Below are 26,449 nucleotides of genomic sequence, written 5' to 3'. Positions count from 1 at the left end.
CCTTTCCTTTAAAGCTTTTCTTTACTGACGCTAAGACATCGTAAGCTAGAATAAAACAGAACAGAACAGAATAGAATGTTCTTCATTAATCCCCAAAAGGAAATTCAGAGTCACAGCAGCAAAACCATGTCCGTGAGAAGGAAGGTTGCTTCTCTACCCTCTGGTGTTCCCTCTGGTGCTAGGTTAGCACGGCTAGCTTGTCCAACTTATATGAGATAGATTTAACTTTCTTCATAGCGATGGATAAAAGGGCAGGTCGATGTCATCTCTTCTTAGCTCACACTGCACTACCAGCTTACATTCTCGCCTCTTTCTCCTCAGCTCACAGAAAACATTGGGCCTAGCACTGGTTAGCATCAACATGCAACAGGCTGCTAACAGCTGGAACTTTGTGTGTAAACAATGCAACCATGGTTACATAAAGGATCTTTGGACACTTATAGGATCAAAAAAAAGTAAAAATACCGCTGCAGACGCAACTAGTTTGGTGTCAATGACCAACAAATGAGACCCATATTTTTAGCATGTATATAAAATACCAATGCTGGATGTTCAGACTGAGCGTGTGCAGACTTTCAAACCTTTACATATTCATATGTTGAAGAAATCCCTGAATCTTTCTGTAAACAATGATGTCATCAAATAAGGATCCCCTAACTGGGCCTCAAACACCAAGGTCTGCTCATAGCTCCACTCCTAACAGGTCTTCAAAAGGCTGGCCAATCAGAGTGAAGGGGGTTTGTGGAGTTGGGACCCTTAAAGAGACGGTGGACGTAGTGTGACATCATCAAAGGCAGAGAGCTCTCTGTCCTTGATGAAGAACATTCTAGAACCTCATTGATGGAGCTGCCATAAAAACGCTATGTAAAGCTTTAAAAACAAGAACAATGGCTTTAACAATCATTCTTAAAGAAACAGGAGCCAGAGCAGAGTTTGAAAGAGGAAATAAGGGTTTGGCAAAACCCCAGGGAGAGAAGAGTAGAGATTTTTAATCACTGTAGATCACGGAAAGGTACTGCGAGGTCACCAGCGGGACAGAATAAAGAGTAAAAGAAGCACAATACCCCCTCTTTAATCTAGGAACGGCGAAAAGTGCACTGAGAGCAGGAACATTTCAGCGTGTTCAGCTGTGTTTTATTGGAGTCACTGTGGTGTAAATACAGCAGAGGGAGGCTAAACCTGTCTACTGGAACATGCAGGCGCAGCAGGAACAGGCTCGCAGCAGAAATAAAACACCAGGTGAGCCCAGACATCGCCCCCTTCTGGACATGATCAGAACCCAAGCCTAACTAGCTCTCATGGGGCCGCTGCCTTGGTCTGATCTGGTCCTTTATTTAGCTCTTCCTGTGAGTTCAAAACCCCCCGAGAACGTTCAGAGCGTCTGATCTCTGCTGACGCTGGCTCTTTCCTTCTTTTCATGATTTATTCCTCTCCCCCTCGTCTCCCTGGACACACCTGAGACCATATGCTGCTCTCACTGAAGCACCTGCGACTTTAAACGCTCCTGATGACGTCACCCGCCATCAGCTGTTGGGTGATGTCATCTCACACACAGCCTTAGAGACGAAGCTGATCACAGGTCGATGAAGCTGTGACGGACTGTGGGCTGGAGACCAGAGGAGCAGAGAACAAAGGCCGTAAAACAGGGAGGGGCACACACAAACACACACACACACACACACACACACACACACACACACACACACACACACACACACACACACACACACACACCCCTCCTCCACTGAGCTGGAGAAGAACATGAACAGCAGGAGATGCTGAGGTCAGCACAAACAAGCTGATGACAGTGTGTGTGTGTGTGTGTGTGTGTGTGTGTGTGTGTGTGTGTGTGTGTGTGTGTGTGTGTGTGTGTGTGTGTGTGTGTGTGTACACATCTGTATTTTACAGGTCAGGATGTTTCAGCAGATAGCTACGACAAAGAAAGATGGGTGAGATAAAAACAAGGATCAAAGGTGTTTGAAAAAACTACATTTCCCATGATTCCTTGCAGCATCACCACCAGAGAACACAGGGATGGTACTGACAGCAGGATAAAAACTGATCCATGATAGCAAGACACACCCACACGTACATGCATACACAGTAACATACTCTTATTCTTTGGTAGTGACCCTGCAATGAATCATGGGAAATGTAGTATTTAAGCTGTTATTTTAAACCTCTGTAGAATCTTTACACGTCTTTTTTTTGTCTTGACCAGCTGCTGAAACATCTTGACCTGCTAAATACAGATGCACACACACACACACACACACACACACACACACACACACACACACACACACACACACACATACACACACACACACTCTGTCGGACAGTGTTTTGGTAATTCTCAGCAGAAACAAACAGAAATCGACAAGTAATAAACACCTCCTCTGGGAACCTGTGTGCATTAGAGTGTGTGCATGTGTGTGTGTGTGTGTGTGTGTGTGTGTGTGTGTGTGTGTGTGTGTGTGTGTGTGTGTGTTTGTTTCAGTCTCTCAGGTTTCAGTGGGTCACTACAGTCCAGAATCGTGTGGATCTGATCCCAGAATCGATGAAACAACCTGCTGATCTGTCTCCTGTAAACAAACACACTGAAACTGAGCCTGACCTCACTTCACCTGCACGGGGTGAGCGCATACACACACACACACACACACATACACACACACACACACACAAAGAACTGCTCCCTGCGGTGTCTTTAAGCCCCGCCTCCTGTCAATCACACAGTTCATCAGGCATGTGGAGCTGTTCTCACGTTGGCTCTCTGTGCTGCCCTCTGGTGTTTGATTCAGCGATAAATTCACCTGTACAGGTAAACACCACCTCTAAGGTCATACACAGCTCTGTCAGTATTTAGTCTTCCTGATTGATCAACGCCCTGACTTATCAGACACAACATCATGACATCACACTGATGGTCACGCCCCCTGGTGGTCAAGAAAGGCTTCGTACTGCTACTGTCTTCTTTAGTCAACCTGAAGAAAAGCTGCTTCCTTCAGCTCTGACCAGGATCCATCAGTGATCCATGACACAGCGCACTGTCAAGGTGTGATTAAAGGAGCGCCAGATCAAGTCCCAGCCTAGTCTCCAGACCTGAACCCCATTAGAAACCTCTGAATGTGATCAAGAGCAGTGTTCCTCAAATTCTTTCAGACTAAGGACCACTTATTCCCCCAGAAAACTCTTGCGGACCACCACGAGCTAAATAGCCCCAATACAACACCCAGAGAACAAATTCATGCTATAAACTCAAATCATACATGTTACAACTTGCTAGGGTGCCAACTAACGATTATTTTGAAAATGGTTTATACGCCAATTATTTTTTAGATTAAAATTATACATTTTATTTCTTCAATTCCCTTTATTCAGAAGTTTTTTCAAAATGACAGAGAGAGGAGTAAAAAAGTGAACTCATTTCCTAATAGTTTGGTGTTTTGTTTGTTGTTTTCTTTTAGTATGAGGGAGAAAATGGACCTCAAAATCACATTACTGATACATTATTCCAAAATAAATAAAATTTCTAGTATTTCAATACTTAAGTACTTAGATTAAATTAAATTACTCAATGCTTTTATGAACCAATTTTTGTAGATTTCATCAATTTGCGTAGTAGCCGAACAACTCGCAACCCAACCCCCTCTTTTTTCGTGAATGTTTCATTGAAAAAAAACACAATTTCCTCACAGTCTTTGCGGACCACTAGGGGGGACTGGCGGACCACTAGTGATAGTCATAACCCATCAAACAAAGCTGAGCTGCGGGAGTTTTCGCACCGAATGTTCACTTATCAACTCTTCCTCAGTTAAACATTGCAACTATGTTGTTTAAAATGAATACTAACTTTTTTATTTACATTTATTTCTTTGTCATTTTCTGTAAAGAAATGCTTTGGATTAAAATAGTTTTATCTGACATTTAGGATAAATTTAGTCAACATGTGACAGGAGGAGCAGGGTGAGCTTATCCTGCCGGCAACGCCAACCAGAGGAAACCCCTCCCTAATTTGTTTACTTGCTAGAAGCTAGAGAAGGTCGCACAGGTTTGCTAAACTGCTGTGTTAGAGACGGGTTACGGTTAAAAAAAATCAAAGTTTATTTTATTACACTAACTTTAAATAAATATAAAAATAAAAATTCACAATAGACCCCCCCCCATTCATTTGATTATGTATTTTCTATTTATTACAATTTTTTTTACTTCTTATTTTTACTTTTTTATTTTTAATGTGTATGTTGGTTATAAGTGTATGAGTGTGCATGTGTATGTTTATAGATATGTGTGTATATACTGTACACTGTACTTTTTTTTATTATTATTTCTTTTATGTGATGTCTATTAGCAATCATGCCACAATTAAACTAATTATCAACTACCTCAGGATCTGGGACATTAAGTGTGGATGGGTTTAAGGGCTGTTTTCGTTCCTTGCCTCTGCTTTTGTATCCCATATGGATTGTATTTATTCACATGTTGTGTCATTGGTGGCATGCCACAGCAAACACAGCTTTTACTCAGTTACTTATTTATTTACAACAGGCATGGTTTTGTATTTTAATTGTATTCTGTTGTCGGGATGAATGTATGTATGAGCGAATGTGCATCAGATGTGAGCAGCACTGCACTTTGTCCATGACAAATGTCCCTCCGGGGACAATAAAGTTTATCTTATCTTATCTTATCTTATGAAATTTTTGTAAATGTTTTTTTGTAATATCTTTAGTATATGCAGATGACCTGAAATATATCTGGACAAACTTTTTTATTTTTGTACGATCTGTAAAAATTGATAAAAAGATATAGAAAAAAATCTCAATATAATAAACAAGAAGCAATGATAAAATTTACACAAATAAATCAGGATAACCTCACTTGTGCATTTTTCCTCTCGCTATTCAATCACTTGCTTAGACGGGAGACTCCTGCATGTTTCCTTCCTGTGAGACCATGTGTTGTGTTTGGGTTGCCACTGAGTCACATGACGGAATCCTGTCCACTGATTGGCTTCTGGGGCATAAAAATAATACTTATTACTGTAAAACTGCAGATGGTTAAAGCAGCATTTAGATCGACAATGAAAAGCCCAAGCTGCAGCTCCACTGAGTCTGTGCTCTGTTCGATCTCCAGGCTTCAGCGCTGAATAAAAACTATAAATATGCGAGTGGAAGACACAAACAACTGAAGAGATGTGTTTAAAATAACTCCCTGTAGTTGTTATGGCCCTCTGTGCTAGCATCACCACCTCCAACACATCCTGCCTCTGTTTACATGACGTCCAACAGCTCATTAAACCCTGACGCAAAGAGACACAGAGAGGGTCAGCATTTCTGCACTGGTGTGATGCTGATAAGTGTGAAAGTAAAACATATATCTGGAAAATAAGCATCTTTCCAGTGAAGCTTCGTGTCCAGGTTGGAAGAATAAGAGAGGTATTTAAGCCCCGTCCTGCAGAGCCAGGTCTCAGAGAATGCTGAACTGTTCCTTTAATTATATCACAGTTCAGGTGGGCCGAACGCTGAGTCGATGAGATTACACAGCGTTTATCTGCCGAGCAGAAGGCTGACTCACTCCAGCTTTTAACTCTGAGCTCCTCAGTTTGAACATCACAGACGGTTTCTCTCCCCGGCCGAGAGACGCTGCAGACAGGACGCTGTGAGAGGACGCTGCAGTCCAAAAATACTCCCCGTCCAATCTGCCGCTTATTTACAGCAGCAACCACAGTCACGTCATGTGTTCAGGGAGGAAGACTCAGACTCACAGTTTATGTCTTGTGTGTTATATCTTCTCAAACAGTTTCCCTTTTTTGTTGAAACACACTCTGGTTTCTTCTCTTACAGCTCATAAATGATTCATGTTTAGCTTGTTAGCTCATCGTTAGCCCTTAAACTACTGGTGTATCCAAACTAGTGATGTGACTTTTTGTCTCTTAATTTGGTGTTGTAAAAGCTCCTCCTTACTGCTGTGTCTGATTTGATCAGGGTCGTACATATCTTCACTGATCATAGTGATCCTGACTGAACTTTATTTTGAAGTTTGAGTTAAGTCACTACAGTTGAGACCACTTCCTGTCGCCGGCTGTTTCAGGATTTTATTGTGTCGGCTGAGAAACATCCTGTTACCCAGCACAGAGTATCTGAGGAGGAACTACAGCTCCCAGGATGCATCACTCTGCAAGGACCAGAACGAACACCCTCTGATTGATGCTGACCTGTCTTTCCTCTCAGTGACCCCTCTCCCTCTCTGTCCTCCTGTCTGTCACTCTGCTGTCACCTGTCTGTCTCTCTGTGTTGACACCTGTCGGTCTGTAGTTCCTCTACGGTCGAGCCTGTCTGACTCTCTGTTAGATGTTTCCTGTCTCTCTCTGACGTTCCTATTCTGACCACCTGCCTGTCTCTCTTTCCTTCACCTGTCTGTCTGCTCTCTCTGTTCATGACTGCTGTTTTGTTTTTCTGTCGTCTTATCTGTCTCTCTGATCTCCTGTCTAACTCTCTTCAGTCTTCCACCTGTCTCCCAACCTCAGATCATCTCATCACCTGTCTGTCTGCCGTCCTGTCTTTCTCTTCTCTTGTCGTCCCTCTGGTTTCTTCTTTGTCCACCCAAATTTCTATCTGTCTGCCCTCCTGTCTGTCTGTCATCGTCTTCTTGTCTTTGTGTCTGTCTGCTCCTTCTGTGTCCTGTCTCTCTGACGTATAACCTGTCTGTCAGCTCATCTATTTATCTCTTTGGTTTTCGATTTACTTAAAACCTGTCTGTCTGCTGTTGTCCTGCTACACCTTTAATCTGTCTGTCTGCCGTTCTACATCATGAAGTCCTTTGAGCCTGTCTGTCTCTCTTCCTCAGCCTGTCCTCCAGTGTCTTTGTCAAACCTTTAACCTGTCTCTCTGCTCTCCTGTCTATCTGTCTGCTGGGTTATTAGTCTTACTGTCTGTCTTTTAAGGGTTCGTCCTTCTGCGTACTGCTTTCAACCTGTCTCACATCCCTAAGAACTGTCTCTCTCTTTCTTACAGTCCCACTAACTTTCCTGTCTTATCTCTACAGCTATGTGTCTCCCTACCCACCTGTCTCACACTGCAAACTGTCTTGCTTTCCATCAGCACATACCTACTACACCTGTCTCTCTCTCAAACAGTATTTTTCTGTATAACTCATCTTTATCTGTCTCTCTGCCTCAGCCTGTCTCTCTCTTCTTACAAATCCTGAAACTTCCTGTCTGTCTATCTTCTACCTGTCTCACCTTACCTGTCTTTTTCGTCTCCTCAGCTTGTTTTGATTTTTGACACACTTACCTGTCTCCCTCCCCACCTGTCTGTCCAACTTAAAGCTACCTGTCTCACACTGTCTCACACTCCTTGCAGTCTAGCCTCTGTTGAGCAGACAATCATGCCTGTCTTTCCACACACCTGTCTGTCTTATAAAGGTTCATCTACCTGCTAGCTGCCTACAACCTGTCTCACAACTCCTTCACCTGTCTGTCTGCTGCCTCCTGTCTTCCTCTCAGGTATAACTCCCAGCTGTCTGACCACCTGTCTGTCTAAACTATCTATCTGTCTATCTGTCTTCTATCTTGACCGACTCCTCTCACATTCTTACCTGTCTCTCTCTCTCTCTGCAGCATGCTATAAGTCTCCCTACCCACCTGTCTTTCCCTCTTTAGCCACCTGTCTCACACTCCTTACCTTTGTCTCTGTCTTCATCTCAAAGTCTTGTCAACTTTCCTGTCTGTCTCTCCTTCTTCACTGCCATAGTTTGTTTTCTCAACCTTCACCTGTCTACCTGCAGCCTCCTGTCTCCCTCTCTGTCCACCTGCCTGTCTCTCCTTCAGGTTACCAGTCTCTGATGTCTCCCTGACTCATTTAATTTCTGTCTCACTGTACGGTATGACTCCCTTCCAACCTGTCTCTCCTTCCTAATCAGCATGTTTGGTCTTTTAACTCCTTCACCTGTCTGTCTGCAGCCGCCTGTCTTCCTCTTAGGGATAACTCCTAGCTGTCTGACCACCTGTCTGTCTCAACTGCCTCATCTCGTACCTGTCTCTCTCTCTTTATCTTAGTCTTCTTAACGGTCCTGTCTGTCTCTCCTTCCTCTCAGTCTTGTTTTGTCTTTGAACTCCTCAACCTGTCTCTCTCTCTGCTTCCTGTCTGTCTCTCCTTAGTGTACCTTGCCTCTTCTATCTTCTCGACTCCCTGTCTCTCTCTCTACAGCATGCTTTAAGTCTCCCTACCCACCTGTCTTTCCCTCTTTATCCACCTGTCTCACACTCCTTACCTTTGCCTCTGTCTTCATCTCAAAGTCTTGTCAACTTTCCTGTCTGTCTCTCCTTCTTCACTGCCATAGTTTGTTTTCTCAACCTTCACCTGTCTCCCTCTCTGTCCACCTGTCTGTCTCTACTGCCTGTCTCTCCTTCAGGTTACCAGTCTCTGATGTCTCCCTGACTCATTTAATTTCTGTCTCACTGTACGGCATGACTCCCAACCAACCTGTCTCTCCTTCCTCATCAGCATGTTTAGTCTTCTTACTCCTTCACCTGTCTGTCTGCAGCCTCCTGTCTTCCTCTCAGGTATAACTCCTAGCTGTCTGACCACCTGTCTGTCTCTCTCAGCTGTCTTGTATTGTACCTGTCTCTCTCTAATTTAAAATCCTGTGAAGTTCTCGCAGTCCTCACCTGTCTCTCTCTCTTTATCTTAGTCTTCTTAACGTTCCTGTCTGTCTCTCCTTCCTCTCAGTCTTGTTTGGTCTTTGAACTCCTTCACCTGTTTTTCATTGCCTGTCTCTCTCTCTCTGCTTCCTGTCTGTCTCTCCTTAGCGTACCTTGCCTCTTCTATCTTCCTGACTCCCTGTCTCTCTCTACAGCATGCTATAAGTCTCCCTACCCACCTGTCTTTCCCTCTTTAGCCACCTGTCTCACACTCACTGTCTTCATCTCAAAGTCTTGTCAACTTTCCTGTTTGTTTTCCCAACCTTCACCTGTCTCCCTCTCTGTCCACCTGTCTGTCTCTACTGCCTGTCTCTCCTTCAGGTTACCAGTCTCTGATGTCTCCCTGACTCATTTAATTTCTGTCTCACTGTACGGTATGACTCCCTACCAACCTGTCTCTTCCTCTTGTGCCTGTCTCACATACTGTCACGCATGTTGCACTACACACCTGTCTGTCTGCTTCCTGTCTCTAACATGTCTCACATCCCTGGTACCTGTATCCTTGTCTCTTTCCTAAAGTCTTGTTAACTTTCCTGTCTGTCTCTCCACCTTCGCCTGTCTGTCTGCAGCCTCCTGTCTGTCTCTCTTTACGTCTTCAGCCTCCTGTCTCTCACTCAGCCCACCTGTCTGTCTCTCCTCCTGTGTTTTGCTGCATCAGGCTTCCCTCAGCCTGTGTAAAAACAAACACACACACACACACACACACACACACACACACACACACACACACACACACACACACACACACACACACGCTGCACCCCATCCCATAATAACCACACCTAAAAGCTCCAGTGCAGCTGCATTCAGGATGTGAGCAGCAGCCAGGGCAGCGGGATACCGCAGTACACTTCTACCCAACATGCATCACTCCCTTCATCCACCCTTCCCTCCATCCATCCATCACCCCCTCACCCCCCCATCCCGTCAGCCTCTCCACCCTCCGCAGGAGAAAAAGCACCAACTTCCTCCCATCCGCCCTCTCACTGTCAGGAAACTTCCCTCCCTCCTTCCTCCCTCCTTCATCCCTCCATCCTACCTGCCGGTGCCTTCTCTTTGCCCTCCATCTCCCGTCACGGCTCGGTGTGGTTCGGCTCGGCTCGGTTCGGTGCTCCTCTTGAAGGAAATCCACTTGCCTCCTCTCCTTCCCTTCTCTCCTTCCTTCCTTCTGGATCAGCTGTAGTCAACAAGCGTCGAGCCAGAGCAGATGTGATCGGCGTTTCGGCCGCTGAGAGATCGATACCGGCGGGAGAGAGGAGGAGGAGGAGGAGGAGGATGAGGAGGAGGAGGGAGGAAGGAGGGAGGCACCGGGAGGAGCCGACCCGCGCGGAGGAAAACAGAAACAACCCCGCGGTGTTTTCTCCACGATGCTGCTCTCAGCGGGGCTTCTTCTTCTTCCTCCTCCTTCTTCTTCTTCGCTGATTTTTCTCCTGCGGACAATCAGGCTCGTGCGTGCGTTCACCTGTGCAGTGTCCGCGCGCCTCTGCTCTCTCTCTCTCTCTCTCCCTCTGCCTCGCTCTCTTTGCGCCGTGTTGCTGCAGCCCACGTGACGTCACCGCCGGAGGAGTTTTTAAGGTGACATGATGAAGAGGAGGATGATGGTCCTATAGCAAGTTTCATCACAGGGCGGGAGAGGGTTGTCTTTTGCAAAGCATCATGGGAGATTGAGCAAAAGTTGAGAAGCAGAAAATGAAAAACACTCAATTACAGCTCTCCACACTCAGAAACATCCTGTTAAAGTTTAAATAAAGAGCTCATGAGAGGTGGCTGTTAGTGCCACCAGTGGCCACTTAAGGAACTGCAGGAATACAAATAGATCCAAATATGTAGCCACTCCCACATTGAACAACTAAAAAATAATAATAATAAATAAAAAAAGAGCTCTAATGCTGTTTGTCTTCTTAATATCGCAAGTGACACTCAGGTTCAGGTGCATCAGCGCCACCTACTGGAAGAAGTTAGCATTTCAGCAACAATATAACAACACTAACATCAGACTGTCAGTGTGAAGTGATGTCTCATCAGTTTGGTCAAGTTCACATTCCTGTTTAATTTAGGCTGCAGCGCCACTTATTGGCCTGGAGTCTCACGTGCATTGTCGTGAAGACGTCACTCTTCCCAAAGCATGTGTTTGTTTTGGAAATTAATGGAGATAAGATCTTCTTAACTCTACTTTTCTTTGTTCAAGACAACTTTTAAACAGATCCAACGCCATGAGGTAATTTATTTATTAACTGTTAGACGGAGCTATAGTTAATAACACAACAACAAGCTAACTTTGTCAGTTTGTACCATAGTTTAGCAGCCGGCTATATATAGCTCTACTCACAGCCCGGTGCTCTAAGACGTGTCTGTAACGTGTAACGTTAGTGAATCCTGGTTCTGTCCTACCAGAGCTCATCTACCAACTCCAACCTCACCAAGCAGAGCTAACGTAACCTGGCTCTTCATTTTATTGATAGACTCTCAAGTTTGAACAGACCACTGCAGAATAACTGCTGACTGTGGGTTGGAGCCAACATTAGCACACACAGATTAACTTGGGTTTTAGCCTTTAGCTTGTGTTTTAGCCTATAGCCCGTGTGTTGGCCTTCAGCTCATATTCTAGCATTTAGACCATGTTTTAGTATTGACACCGTGTCATAGCCTTAGCTCATGTTTAAGCCTTTAGCTCCTGTTTTAGCCTTAAGTGTCAGCATTTATCTTGTGTTTTAGCATTTAGACTGTGTTTCAGCCTAAGTTCATGTTTTAGCCTTTAGTGTTAACATTTAGCTTGTGTTTAAGCTTTAAGACCATGTGTAAGCCTTAGCTCATGTTTTAGCCTTTAGCTTGTGTTTTAGTCTTTAGCTAGAGTTTTATTGCTTAGATAATGTTTTAGCCTTTAGTTTATATGTTTAAGCTTGAGGTTGTGTTTTTTAGCCTTTGGCTTGCGTTTTAGCCTGTAGCCCATGTTTTAGCGCTAAGACCATGTTTTAGGATTTGGACTATGTTATAGCCTTAGCTAATGTTTTTGCCTTTAGTTTGTGTTTAAGCCTCAAGTGTCAACATGTAGCTTGTGTTTTGGCCTTTAGCCCGTGTTTTAGCCTTGCTCATGTTTTAACATTTGGACTGTGTTTTAGCTTTAGCTCATGTTTTAACATTTAGTTTATGTTTTAGCCTTTAGTGTTAACATTTAGCTTGATTTTTAGCTTTTAGCCCATGTTTAAGCCTTGGCTCATATTTTTGTCTTTAGCTTGTGTTTTAGCCTTTGGCTGTAGTTTTAACATTCAGATCATGTTTTAGCCCTTAGTTTGTGTTTTAGCCTTTAGTGTCAACATTTAGCTCATGTTTTAGTCTTTAACCCATGTTCTAGCCTTTAGCTCATGTTTTAGCCTTTAGTTTGTGTTTTTGACGTTTAGCATGACTTTTAGCCTTAAGCTCGTGTTTTTACCATTAGCTCGTGCTCTATCTCTCTCCAGTTTTCCTTCTACTGCTCTGCTGCCCTTTTTTCTGTCTGACAGTTACGCTCCTGTTTCCACCATCACTACAGCAAAGAAGAACATAGATCTGTATCTCGCTGCAAAACTTCGTAAACCTGTGGGGTGTTGTCATATGATAAAACTGTAAAATCAAAAGTCAAATCAGCCGCACCCTTACATGGACAAAACGTGTCAGTTTAACACCTTGATGAATACCTGGTGACAATAATTCTTCCTGTTCAGTGTGGGCTGATGGAGGAACGATCCAGACTGCAACCATGTTCTGAACCAGGCTGTAAACATGTTTATTTCTGCTGTAAAGATCTGCTTTTTATACCACTGTGTACGTGGTTTCTGCTGTTTCTGCACACAGCCTCAAGTGGACACTAAGAGAACTGCAGTTTATGACACTTTACCACCAGCTTCATGTTCTTTTGAGACTGGAGATGGAAAGGTGAGGATGAATGGAGGTAAAAACAATTAAGCATTGAAGATAAGTTGATCATCATACCAAGGATCTCGAGTTTCAGTTGATTTCAACATGATTTTGAATAAAAATCTGTTCCTAACGCGTCCAATGACTGAATCTCTTTATCTGACTTAAAACGTGTCCCACTTTCTGATCAGGTGCCTTGAAGCTGTGTTTTCTGCTTGGCATGTGTTCTGAGGGAAATTTTCTGCCGAGTTAAACTTTAAAAGAATAAAAACCTGATTTATTTCAAACCACAGGGGGCGCTATGGGACAGGTGAGCTCACCTTTCCTCCATCTCTCTTTGTGTCTCTCTTTTTGTTTAGTGCTCATTTGAATCATTTAGGCCCCAGCAGGAGTCCTTGCCTGCAGCAGACTCTGTGTGTGTGTGTGTGTGTGTGTGTGTGTGTGTGTGTGTGTGTGTGTGTGTGTGTGTGTGTGTGTGTGTGTGTGTGTGTTCAGCATATGTTTGTGTTTCTATTTTGCAGGATGATGGATGGTTAGTGTGGGATTTGGCGTTATTTCTGATGATGACGAGGAAGAACTGAGAGGGAAAAAAGAGGAGAGAGGAGAGCAGCTGCTGAGACGACAAGATGCAGGTAAATACCACAAAGGAAGAGAGGAAAGGAAACAAGGAGAGAAGGAGAGGAAACAAAAACCAGGAATGAATTAGGAAAGGGAGCAAGGAGGGGGAAGAAAGGGGAAAATTGAGGAGACAAGGACTGAAGAGGAACTAGGAGTGAGAAAGAGAGGTAACGAGGAGAAAGGAGTACATAAGGAAAGGAAGGACTGAAGGAATAAAGACAAGGAGGGAAAAGGAAAGAGAGGAGAGGAAAGAAAGAAGACAACTAGAGAAAAAGCAATGGAGGAATCAAAAAAGGAGAGGAAACTGAGGAGTAAAGCATACGAGAGCTAAGAAATGAAAATGATCAGAAAAAGGAAACAAGGAGAGACAAGAAGGCAAGGAGACACATGGAGGAAGATGAGAGGACAAAAAGGGAAGGAAATGAGGAGGAAACATGAAAAATAAAAAATAAAGGATCCAAGAGGAAAGGAGAGGAGAGAAGGAAAAGGACATCAAACAACATGAGAAGGAATGAAGAGGAAGAAGAAGCGAGGAGGAGTTGAAACAAGGAAAAGAAAAGAGGAGAGCCATCACTATCAGACAGCCTCTAGTGGACACCAAAGGAAGTGCAGGTTTTAAGACCAGAGGTTGAAACTAATGAAATGTGATTGCTGTGAATTTCTAAAGACATTTTTTTTTATTCTAGAAACTTGAAACTGAAGTTTCAAGTTTAGGTATATATATATATATATATATATATATATATGTAAAGATATAAATAAATATTATTTCAACAGTGCAATGTTTACCTTTTACCATTAATATATATTATATTAAACTAAAGTTAATCCTGAGGTTAAATTCAATACCTTTTTAAGACTTTTTAAAAAACCTTTCAAAAAGTCTTAAGACCTTATCACAATTTTAAGCTGTTGTTAGCAACCGATCTTTGACAATAATGGTCTGCATTTTAACATAAATTGGGTAAGCTGAGAAGGAATGAAGCTTGAAAGAATAAATGAAACTTAGGGCAGGTTAATTGACATTCCCATTACCAAGGCCAACGTGCAGGAAAAAAAACAAGAATTTATTTCATCATTATCGAAATTCAGGACATGCGCCCAAGTGTGTTATTAGCTTATCGGCGCTACATATGGACGGCTACTAAACTACTGTACAAACTGAGTTTGTTGTCACATTAGCCTACAGATATGTTGGGCTGCTAGCGCTACGTATAGCCCGCGCCTCACGAAATTACAACTTAGCTTGTTGTCATGTTTCAAACAACAGCGCTACGTAACTGTATTGACAAATACCTAATCCCCTCGCGTTGTATCCAGTAAAAAGTTGATTTGAACAAAGAAGATTTGTTCCAAAACAAACACACGCTGGTCTGTGATGAGTGTGACGAGCAGAACGATCGTCCAATCACCAGGTGTGGTTACTTTTGAACGTTCAGCCCCTGAAAACATTTTCAAACCAGATGGACTATTTCCGTGGTGGATATATGAAACTGTCTGTTTGGCGTGTCAGGTTAGTTTGTAACAGTCGCAAGGAGGAAAATAAATATTCATGGATACGTTTGGAGTCAAAGGTAGAATACTAATAAAGTTTAATACCTCATAACATCAGGATTGAGACTTTTCAATTCTAGGGCCTTAATTTTCCCACTATTGATTTATCAACTTTTGATACTTTTTAAGAACCCGCGGACACCCTGTAATATAAACTAAAGTTTATTTAAAAAAAATATTTTCAGGTCAATGATGAGCTGAGGGTCTAAAAGGGTCTATTAAAGAGATTGTAATGAATACTTTCAGTAGTAAAAATTCTAATTTTTGTGTTTTAGTTTTTAACAACACATTCATTAAATGGTGATTTTTCATGCTGGACAAGAATACAGCGTTACGTTTATTTTCTAGGAAATAAATATGATACACTGAGAAACTTTGAAATTTTATTCAAATTGATAATTTGATTTGTATCAACACACACAAAAGTACCAAAAGCTAGAACGGGTGAGTACTGATACCCATTGCCAGGTAAGGTGTATTGGTACCGTATCTTTTCAAATATGAAATGTACCAACCCCTAACTTTAAAGGTGTGTTTTTTATTCATAATAATTCAAGGTAACTGCATTCTAGTGACCAGCTTTGTAGTATTTCATCTGGTTTTACATTTTAAGACAAATAAATATATAAATGTTTAAAAATGAGAGAGAGTTCACACAGAGACGACTGAAAGGAGTCAGGAGACGTGGAAGCTTCTGGTTAAAAGACTTTATGATGACTCTACCTGTACAGTGAATAAAGTGAGAACCTTCGTCGACGGGGAGGAGGAGCTGCCGTCTGAAGCCTGAACTCGTCCCAGTGAATGTTGCATATAAAGAAACCATCGTCAGCGTAAAGCAGAGCAGCAGATACAGAAAGAGACCCACTCACAGTCCAGAGGTTCAGAACGGACGGACGCACACAGACGAGTAAGGTCAAAGGTCATGGAGACAAACACACTGATTACATTTCCGCAAAGCAGGAGTGTGTGTGGCACTTTGATGGTGTGAAAAACCTCGGAGTGTGTGTGTGTGTGTGTGTGTGTGTCAGGATTTAGGGTCTGTGATGCAAACCGTTTAACAGAGCTGGAGTGTGTCTCAGCTTCATGCTACGTCATATGTATGTATATGAATATGTGTGTGTGTGTGTGTGTGTGTGTGTGTTCACTAATTGCACTTGAGGATGAGGACATGGAGATCACATGGCCGGTCGGATGACTGCAGGTTTTTTTGGCATTTTTCTGGAGATGTTTGAAAACACAGGAACAATAAAAACGCCTCATTATGAGTTTAACCGACTCAGGATGACTACAACTCCCATGATGCTTTGCCACATGACAATCATAGCTCCATGAGAGCTGGAGAAGGTGAGGAACATAAAATTTAAGGGTGAGAAATTAAAAAAAGGAGATTGTAGGTAAGAGAAGTGAAGATAAAGTGACACAGGCGTGTTTTTCCCCGTGTTGATGTCGAGTGATTGGTATCGGTGAATGTCAGCGCTGAAATGTTAAATTAGATTCAGCGTCTCTGTTACAGAATTTGTCATCCAGTGACTCGAAATGATCCCGCTCAGCATGAATCTGAGTCAGAGCGTTTTAAAAAGCGCTGAATTTCTCATCCTGAGCCGGGTAAACGGAGGGAGAGATTATCCCCCGACAGCTGAAAACACAAATAAAGCAGCAGGAAGGGAAACACCAAACACATGAGAGAGGAGTGTACAGAAAAATAAAACGCCACAAACGCCGATCAAACCGTGAAAATAAAGTGACAGCAACAGGAGTGGAAGGAGATGGAGTGATATCATGTCTGAAGACCACTCTTCAACGGTCGTAGCACAGCAGATTAACCTGAGTGTTAAACTGTGGACGACACGCCCGGAGTACACAGTGAAGCTGCGAGATGCCTTCAGGGACAGGATGACGAGGCTGGAAAAAACAGGCTGGTTTAAGACTTTAAGCAGATCAAAACAAAGCTAAAAACTTCCCACTTTTGGGCCATGAGCATTCAGTTCACTAGACTTTTTGCGAGAGCTTCACGAGATTAGCTCAATTTGTGACATCACTAATTGGTGAAATGCCTTAAAAAGCATTTTTCTGTTTCTTTCAAATATTTTTTGATCAGATTCAGAGCAATTTTTTAAAATTTGTTGTTCTGTATTAAAAAAAATTTGCAGTGAGCTCACTGACAACTCTGGAGCATGGCAGCAGCAGAGGAGGTTGCTGGAGTGCTAGGTTCAGGGGTGTGTTCAAGAGAAGCAGCAGCCGAAATAAACTATTTCAGACAAATACAGTGGCCCTTGAGTGCAAAACACGACATCTTAAAAAAATAAAATAAAAAAAAGGAGTGTAGAAAAGCATTTTTCTGTTTCTTTTAAATATTTTTAGGTCAGATTCAGAGCCATATTTTTAAATTTGTTGTTCTGTATTATAAAAATATTGCAGTTAGCTAACTGACAACAACTCTGGAGCATGGCAACAGCAGATGAGGTTGCTGGAGTGCTGGGTTCAGGGGTGTTTTATGGAGAGGCAGCAGCTGGAATGAACTATTTCAGACAAACACTGTGGCGTTTCAGTGTTAAAAATTACATTAAAAAAAAAAGAAAAATAATAAAAAAAAAATACTTAAAATAAGAGTGTGAAAAAAACATTCCTCTGTTTCTTTTAAATATTTTTTGATCAGATTCAGATTCATATTTTTTGATTTGTTGCTCTGTATCAAAAAAATTTGCAGTGAGCTAACTGGCAACAACTCTGGAGCATGGCAACAGCAGAGGAGGTTGCTGGAGTGCTAGGATTCAAGGTGTTTTTTAAGAGTAGAGCAAGTAGCTGGAATGAACTATGTCAGACGAATACGGTGACCCTTCAGTGCAAAACGACATTTCAAAAAAAAAAAAAAAAAGTGTAAAAAAACATTTCTCTGTTTCTTTTAAATATTTTTTATATCAGATTCAGAGCCATATTTTTTTTAATTTGTTGTTTAATATAAAAAAAAATTGCAGTGAGCTCACCAACAACTCTGGAGCATGGCAACAGCAGAGGAGGTTGCTGGAGTGCTAGGTTTCAGGGTGTTTTCAAGAGTAGAGCAAGTAGCTGAAATAAACTATTTCAGACAAATGCGGTGACCCTTCAGTGCAAAACATGACACCTTAGAAAAAATAAATAATAAAATAAAGTTAAAAAAAGAAAAATATGATTATTAAAACTGGAACATCGAAAAAAGGACAACAAAAAAAAGAAAGTGCCAATAAAACAAAAAACAACTTCAAACAATTAAAATTGGTCAAAAAAGAATACTTGGCAATAAAACAGAGAATGCTGTAACAAGCAAAAAAGCAACAAACAAGAAAATATAATACAAAAAAAAAATAAGGGAATGCTTCAAAAAAGAAAAAACATTAAAAAATAAACCTGACAACAAAAATTAAAATGTGATAATTAAAAACAAAACATAAGCAAAGAAGAAAAAAAAAGTATGACAAATTATTTTTGTTGTCCAGTTCTCTGTTCTCTTATGTGTTTAGCTTATTGTTGTGTTTTGCACTTCAGGGCCACTGTAGCCAGAGTCTGAAAGGCAGATTTTATATGACATTAATCTGAGATTATTTTGAGCTCTGTAGGGTCGCACTAAATTTTCCAAAAAAGACGACAAACAGCCTGAAAATAAGCCTAATACCCCTCTTTAAGTCTCTCCTCTTTGTGGTGAGGACAGCTGAGGTTTAGGAATAAAAATGAGCGTCGAGCGAGCCGTCTTCTCACTTCAAACCGCAGAAGAAGAGCTAGAGACGGATGTTTTAGAGGCTGAGCTGGAATCTGTTCAGCTGCTGCAGAGAAATCGATGCCAGGAGAAACCGTCTCCCTCTGAAGCCTCGTGAGTCAACCTGGCTCCTCGCGCTACAGCGGCACCACCGTGTACTCGGCGTTTTTCCACCGGTTAATAGACACATTTAAACGCTGCAGTATGACCAGTCTTCAGTCAGTCGTGTCACCATCCACTGATATGACACATCGTTTCAGAATCAGGACGAACACAACGTCCACCATCGAGAGGAAAGAGTGGTGCTCTTTTTTTTTTACATTCTGTGCAAAATTAGACGAAAAAGTAGTCCACACGTTATCATCAGTCTCTAGTTCTCTGTCTACACATCCAGTCAGTTTGCTTCTATTTACAGTTAGTTTCTAAGACGTTAGTACCATCGCCCCCTAGAGGGCGGAGACATTCTTCACAGGGATGGACCCACCTCAGACAGACGGTTTGAGACGGCCACTTCAAAATATCTCATCAAAGATCCTCTCATGAGATACCATCTGGGAGACTAGCCCTTAATCTGACAACGCCTCAGAGAGTATCTCATGAAACCAGATCTGTTTGGTCTACAGGAGTGTTTCTAAGAGCCAAGAGTTGGATCTACAACCGATGAGAGCAAGGAGCTTCGAAATCAATCTGCCGCTCCATCGTTCGATCGTGAGTTAGTGATTCAAAAATCTAACTTTCTACGAAACATCTGAATCTTTCTCCGTGGTTACGAGACGACTACAGGCCTCCAGCTTCATCAGCGAGCCTCTCAAGAGTGTCCCGTCATCATTTCCCTGATAGTGGATCAACCCTCGTGCAGGATCTTCAGGTGGTTCAGACTCTTCTTCTGCTGTAAAAGCCACCTGCTGCTCTCCAGGTGTCTGTTTAAAAGGCAATCAGCAGGTAAAAAACACAGGGCACACAGTGAACCAGGAGGGACGAGGGGCCGAGGAATAGAAAAATAAAACTAAGAAAATAAAAAATCGTGGCAGACACAACTAGACGATCACTGCACTTCAACATAAAAAATGTACAAAATAAAGTTTCAGAGGGGGCGGGGTGTGAGGGAGGAAGGAGAGGAGGTCTGTCACTTTCAGAAGAACTTGTCGTCGATGCGGAAGTGCGGCCTCGTGACGTCGTCCGGGTTGATAAAGACTGAGATGGACTTCCCGGGGTTCTCCGTGACCAGCTGCTGCAGCTTCTTGGCGAGCCGGTCGTCGGGCTGATTCTCGCCTCCCGCGTCCGACTGTGGCGATGGCAGGTTGTTGGAGCTGCCTCGCCACTGCAGGTCCACCGTCAGCCGGTTGGCAGCCTTGGCGTGCTCGATGGTAGTGCGGAGGTGCTCGGCGGGGTCCGAGCGGACCGAGGAGAGTTTGCGGGCGTGCAGCATGGCGGTCTCGTCCGACAGGTGCTCCAGCATGTTGCACTGAGGGATGAAGTAGTTGGGGCACATCTTGTTGACGAGGCAGTGCTGCAGGTCGTCGATCAATCCCAGCAGGAAGTGGGCGGAGAAGTCGTCCTGGGACAGGTAGTTGGCGGGCAGGCGGTCGCAGGCCCACAGCATGATGCTGCGCAGGTGGTAGGGGCTGATGGCTTTGGGGCGGGACAGCAGCTTGATGATGATGGCCTTGCAGGCCTGGTACGCCTGCATCAGGCTGGACGAGATGCACTTCTTCAGCTGCACCTCGCTGCGAGCAAACGACAGGCGCCACTCGTTCTCCTTGCGGCCTTTGTAGGAGCAGGCGGGGACGAGGTAGAAGCCGCTGATCACCTCCTCCTCGGTGATCTTCCCGTCCCAGAAGTGGTTCTCCATCAACCAGCTCTGAGCGACAGCCGGCCAGCCTTTGAAGGACACCACGGGGACGATGTCGTAGAGCATCCGGCTGCTCCCCACGCCCAGGATGACGGAGATGATGGTGCCGTTCCTCTCCACCTTCTCCACCCTGGGCATCCCTCTCTGCGGCTTCTTCTGCACCTCCAGCAGCACCAGAGAGATGGACTGGTAGAACCAGTCCGCCACCAGCGTTGGGGAGAAGAAGTAGTTGGTGGTCCCGTTGATGTGGTCCACGATGGTGCAGCAGTCCTTCCACTTGTTGATGGTTCCTTCGTCAAAGAGGCGCAGGCTGAGCCAGGAGTGTCCCAATGCCGAGTGTCTCATGTCCAGGGTCACCGGCTGGTTTCGGTCGTGGAGTTTAAGCGCCGGGACGAGGAGGGTGAAGTCCATGTCGTAGTCTGTGCCACGAGCGTAGACGCTGAGCTCGTCCAGGTCCATGTCCACGACGCCCTCCCTCACGCCACCTGACAGGAGGAGGTACTCGTTGGCCACCGGGAGCTTCTGGTCCAACTTCTGAACCATTCCTGAAAAGAGAAAAAGATTTGTGAAGAACTAGAGCAGAACACAACAAACTTTATGAGCTCCGGACTTAACGGGAACACTGATTGTCCAAACGATCAGATGGAAGCACGATGTGTTCCCTGTTGTTGCTTTACAAGAATCAGACCCAGGACTGGTTCCAAGTGGTCCCTGGTCTGACAGGGTCTTTGTGCTGCCTTTATGTCCTTCACAGTCTGACACAAACTGGGAGGTGTCTCACTTATTCTCTGCTCTGGGTTTGTTTTAAGCTCCTCTTTGTTCGCATTCAGAGGGTGTCAGTCCGGACAGGTTACCGGGTTCAGCATCAACAGTCGGACTAGATCGGTCTGGACTGGTTTTCTGCTCTGCTGAACCAATAGTGAAGTGAAAACACACACTCACACTCACACACACACTTCCTGGCTGATGTCTGCATTCCTGTGCTGTATTGGAGTGGACAGGCTCTGTTTGTTTTCAGTGTTTCTCAGACTCAGTTTGAGCCGAGAGGTCAGGGACGGATCTGTGCGAGGGAGACTCGTTTTTGTACATTTAGAGCTTGTGTCCGTTTGTTTATCCCCCTGGAGTTTAAGCAGGAAATGATTCAGCTCCTTCTGTGAATACTCTGACCTGTGTCGGCTTCAGATCCACGAGTCTAGCCCAGTGAAAGTAAATCCGACCAATTAACCACCAGCAGTTTTTGCCACTGATACATCCCCACACCTTATTTTATCATTTCATCACCAACTTCTCGAGGTGGGGGAACTCAGAGCGCTCGGTTATACTGATGCGTTAGCATTACTTCCTTTACTTGAAATTCCCCACGCTTTAGCTTAGATTTTGTCCCAAAAGACTAACTAAGTTTAACTTTGTGAGTATTAAAATGTCACAACTTAACATTGTTGCTAAGCACCGCCCTGTTGGTTGTGGCTGCCTGTTGCAGCAACTCAGTCTTCAGTGATATTTTTACTACTTTTTCTCCTGTGTTTGTCTGGAGATCCTACATGTAACCATGGCTGCATTGTTTACATGTGAAATCAGCTGTTAGCAGCCTATCGCATGTCAGTGCCAACTGGTGCAAGGCCGGATGTTTCCCACAAGGTGAGGAGAAGGAGGTGAAGAGAAAGGAGCTAAGAAGTGACGACATGGACCTGTCCTTCCATCCATTGTTATTGGGAACGTAAGATCTATCTCCAATAAGATGGACGAGCTAGCTGTGCTAACCCAGCAACAGAGGGTATACAGGAAGGCAGAGTAGCATCATGCTATTCACAGACTTGGCTAACGGAGCCACACATGAACGCCACACTGGAAGAACTTCTTCGTCTGTTGTTGTAGTCAAGATAAATACCATCAGGTCTGGACATGGTTTGTTTTATTCTGAAAGATACTGGGTGTTTTAGGTAGTTTCTATGCACCACTTCCTGTCCTGCTCAATCTTCCCTACGCTGAATTCATGCATCACAGCTCTGGCATTCGGCAAAATTAGGATAGCTGTAAATTACCTGCAACCTGCCACTAAGCGGGACGACAATGACCAATTAACGTACTGCAGTGTTTCTAGCTCCACCTTTTGGAGTCGGATCAGTATGTCTGGCACCCCAACCGACGGGTACAAAAAAGTAGGACGGTAAAGGTCTGTTATTTGGGGACCTGTCCCTGTTTCAGTCAAAGGAAATGAATGGCCCGGGGGAACCAGGGCTTATGTTTCTGGAAGATGAACCTCTCTTAAAGTCATCGTGTCGTAAAACGGCGCTACCTCCGCTGCAGAGCCACAGCTGGCTACGAGACGCTCGCCACTTAGTGTATCAGTCCGCGCGCAGTGTGCCAGATATAAACAAACGCAGGTAGTCTGCCAGGACGAAGAGATTCGATAAAAACTAGAGCCTTATTTAGCGGTGTTTTTGTGTGAAGGTAACGCGCTGAAAATTCTCTAAATAAAGCGTGAATGCAGACCGATATCAGATTTTTTCAGTGGGAGTCCGTTTATTTGTGTTTTTGGTCAAGTAAAATATGGCCCCGTCTGAGTGCAGAGGAAACCGGCAGAGGAGCAGGGAGGGGGTGTTTGGTGTGAGCGCCCTGGGCTTCTGCTGCACAAAAGCACTGCAGTAGGGGTAATTTCTGCCTCAAACCTTGTGATAGGACCCAACTTGCTCCATCCCGGAGTATCACTTTAAGTGACAACCTGAGGTTCAGATGTTACAGTTTCAGTTTCTCCAAACGACTGAAACGTCTGACTTTCTTTCTGTGAGCAGAGACACAAGCTGTGAAAACATCAGGAGCTTTGGTGGCTCCTGTTTGTTCATTTCAGGGAACTATTCTTGCGTGCAGAGCAGAAGGGATCTGACTATTCTGTCCACATCAAGACGCGTTCAAGAAAATCTCCTTCTAAACAAAAGGAATCTGTTGGCTCTTCTTTAGTCTGCTGCTGCAGCGAGCTGAGCTGTGTGGGTCAGTCAGATGGACTTGTCCTGCAGTGTGTTTCTGTGTGTTTACAGGATGCTGTGTTCAACTATTTTCAGATCTTGGAGGACGTCCAGCGTCATAATGAAATGTTCCAACAGGAAGCATTTACCCTGATAAACCTCACTTTCCTTTCAGCTCATCCTCCACGTTTCCTCCTCCTCTGCTCGGGCTCAGTCCTGATCACGACACGTCGACCACTGCGGCTGACAGAGTGTAATTAAAGCAGGAGTGACCTGTTGTCGTGTTTCCACTCACAAACCCCAAAAGAACAGGGCTGGAAACATTATGTTCAATCTCAAACCCCCAGGTGTATCACTGTGAGGCTCCTAGCAGGGGCAGCGTCTCACCTGAGCTGTTTACAGGTAGAGCAAGTTGGAAATAAAAACATAATCACAGCTAATGTTTGTAATATCTTAACACTCAGAAAAGCTGTATTTGATGCAAAGAGGAGCAGAAATTTTGAGATATTTACAGTGAAACTGGGAAATGACTGACATCTTAACAGTGAAGCTGAGACTTTTGAGTTTTCCATCTTAACTGCTCTAAAATAAAGCTCATGTTTTAATTTGAATTCAATCATGAGGCATGTTATCAAATTATTTACAGTGAAGTTATCTTTTAAATGAACTACAAAACTGATGTTTTTTTCATTTTTACAGCAAAACTGAGACTTGAAATACCACAGTAAATCTCAGATGAATCTTATTTTTCCCAACATGAATTACACAGAATCAGAAAAACACTTCACTTCCAACCATTTTTCTAAAATAACAGTTAAACAACCAACTCAGTAGTTTAACAGTGAAACTGTGACTTTTACATTCAAAGTGAGGCCGAGATTTTTTAAAGTCACAATTGTAACTGCTCTTGAAGTGCATGTTTATTATTTGAAATTAAACATAAAGTAAATTTTACCATATTAATTAAGGTAAGGCAAAATTTATCAAATATAATGCTAAAACTGACATATTAATCATTTTTACAGTGAAGATGAGACTCTAAAAAGAAAAAGCTCAGACTTTTGAAATTTCCATTTTAACTACTCTAAAGTTGAGCTCGTGTTTTAATTTGAATTTAACCATAAGGCATGTGTTATCAATTATTCATTCATTCATTCATTTTCTATACCGCTTATCCTGTGTAGGGTCGCGGGTGGCTGGAGCCTATCCCAGCAATCATTGGGCGAGAGGCAGGGTACACCCTGGACTGGTCGCCAGTCAATCGCAGGGCGTGTTATCAATTATTTACAGTGAAATTAATTTTCAAATTAACTATAAAACTGATGTTTATTATCTTTACAGTAAAACTAAGACTTGAAATATTACAGTAAATCTCTGATGAATCCTATTTTCCTAACATGAATAACACTAAACCAGAGAAACATATAAAACATTTTCAGCTATTTTTCTGATATTACAGTTAAACTGTAAACTTCAGCTGTTAACAGTGAAACTGTGACTTTTAGATTTACAGGTCACAATTTCAACTGCAGGTTTTTTTTATTTGACACTAAACATTAAGTAAAAATTACCATTTAATCAAAGTAAGGTGAAATTGTTCCAACAAAATACTAAAACTGACATCTTAATAATTTTTAAAGCGAAGATGAGACTTTAAAAGTTACACTAAAGGACATTTCTTGTCACTCTATGAAGTAGTTATTTCCTTTTTATCATATAGAATCAGGAAAATACTAACTAATAATTTAAGTGTTTACGTTTTATTTTTTCTGTTAATGAGGTTTTATATATAAACAGTGAAGCAGGTGTTTTCATGTTTATTTAATTAAACCGACCTCTTACACTGTTTAAATTAACGCAGATGTTTCTGGTTATTTACAGTGAAGGTGCGGTGTGTGAGAGCAGGTGGAGCCCGGAGGCTCACGGTTAGCATCCCCCGGATAGCAGCCCTCTGTACCGGGGAAGACACACCGAGGACCAGGCTCCTCAGTCCGGTGTGTATCCCGTTAGATAACGGTGAGTCACTTTGATGGGTGTGTGTGTTTTTCTTACCGAGCATGGAGAAGATGAAGTCCTTCGCCGTGTGGATCTCCAGAGCCCGCTGGTCGTCGTACTCCCGCTGGTCGTGCTTGCTGAACTCCTGGATGAGTCGGTTCAGGTCCTCCATGCGGGCCGCCGACCTGAAGTCGAGCTCGGGCCCGACGCCTCCTCCGTGCGGGAGCCTCCCGGCGGCCATGGTGGGGCTGTTCCCGAGGCTGCCCGCCGATCCAGCCCGACTGGAGAGAGCAGGGGCCGCCATCCGTCCTCCGCGGTCACACACAGGTCCACTACGGCTGGTACTACCGCTGCTGGTCGGTTCTGAGCCGATCCGAACCGAGGTAAACTCCCAGAATCACAACCACCGGAAACAACTGCTACACTTCCGCTGGACACCGCCTTCAAAATAAATGTGCTGCTGAAGTAATGAGGTAAATAATCAGATTTAAATTGTCTCTTGTGGAAAACACATTCAGTGTTTTACTTAAAACTTCCAGGTAAATTAAGTCCTAATATCACGAAAAATAATTGTTGATCTTAATTGATATTTTTATATGCGTCACAAAGAGGCCCAAAGGGTCAAAAGAAGATTTGTTATAAAATCTGGATGTGTCATACCATTTTAAGGAAATACCCATGCAAAAAAAAAAAAAAGTCCCACTTTAAACCTTTAAACCGAGTTTTTATATATTTATTTATTTTTCCAAAAAGTGCCAATTTGAATCTATTTTAAAGTCATTTTATTATAATGTATTTATGTATTTATAATGTAATTCGATTTGTTATCATTTTTAGCTATTCACTTAATTTTTATCAGCTCTTTAAAAACTTATTTGTAAATTTTAGAGCAGCACCTTATGAGTCTTATTATATAAAAAGTGTCATATGCACAAAGTTTAACTGATTGGTTGATTCAGGTACATTTACATGGACAAAACAGTTTCAGTTGGATGGCTCACAGAAAGCCTCATTTCATTCTTCTTCTTTTATTGAAGGTAAATGTTTTTCACTCTATAGTTTCAATAATAATAATAATAATAATAATGATTAATCTTTTTATTTTTTATAACCTTTTATAATTTTTACAGCACTTT

At 43.1% G+C, this 26,449-nt stretch overlaps 2 protein-coding genes across 2 annotated transcripts in view; both read right to left on the bottom strand.

Annotated features, from left to right (window-relative positions):
• Window positions 1–10,226, bottom strand: part of LOC141797517 (fibroblast growth factor 12-like) — a 63,603-nt gene extending 53,377 nt beyond the window's left edge. Inside the window, exon 1 of the mRNA XM_074678953.1 lies at window positions 9,747–10,226. Within this exon, the coding sequence (XP_074535054.1) occupies window positions 9,747–9,774 (28 nt within the window). The 5' untranslated portion in view covers window positions 9,775–10,226. The remainder of the gene's footprint in view (window positions 1–9,746) is intronic.
• Window positions 10,227–15,465: 5,239 nt separating this feature from the next.
• LOC141797929 (nucleotidyltransferase MB21D2) lies at window positions 15,466–25,709 on the bottom strand. The gene is made up of 2 exons (XM_074679634.1): window positions 25,371–25,709; window positions 15,466–20,900 (listed from the first exon to the last, which is right to left on the bottom strand). The coding sequence occupies exons 1-2, from the start codon at window positions 25,615–25,617 to the stop codon at window positions 19,636–19,638; spliced, it is 1,512 nt and encodes a 503-aa protein (XP_074535735.1). The 5' UTR covers window positions 25,618–25,709; the 3' UTR covers window positions 15,466–19,635.
• Between the last annotated feature and the right edge of the window lie 740 nt (window positions 25,710–26,449).

The sequence above is a fragment of the Halichoeres trimaculatus genome, unplaced genomic scaffold, assembly GCF_033239565.1.
Source record: "Halichoeres trimaculatus isolate MK-OKI-2021-1 unplaced genomic scaffold, fHalTri1.1 fHalTri1_scaffold_9, whole genome shotgun sequence".
Taxonomy (NCBI): Eukaryota; Metazoa; Chordata; class Actinopteri; order Labriformes; family Labridae; genus Halichoeres; species Halichoeres trimaculatus.
Note: the sequence above shows the minus strand (reverse complement) of the source record. Positions and strands in the feature narration are given on the sequence as shown.

Excerpts from the sequence above, each read along its gene's own strand:
- LOC141797929 (XM_074679634.1), bottom strand. The coding sequence starts at position 25,617 with ATGGCGGCCCCTGCTCTCTCCAGTCGGGCTGGATCGGCGGGCAGCCTC. Across the intron at positions 20,901-25,370 it reads CTTCATCTTCTCCATGCTCG|GAATGGTTCAGAAGTTGGAC; the intron begins GTAAGAAAAACA and ends TTCTCTTTTCAG.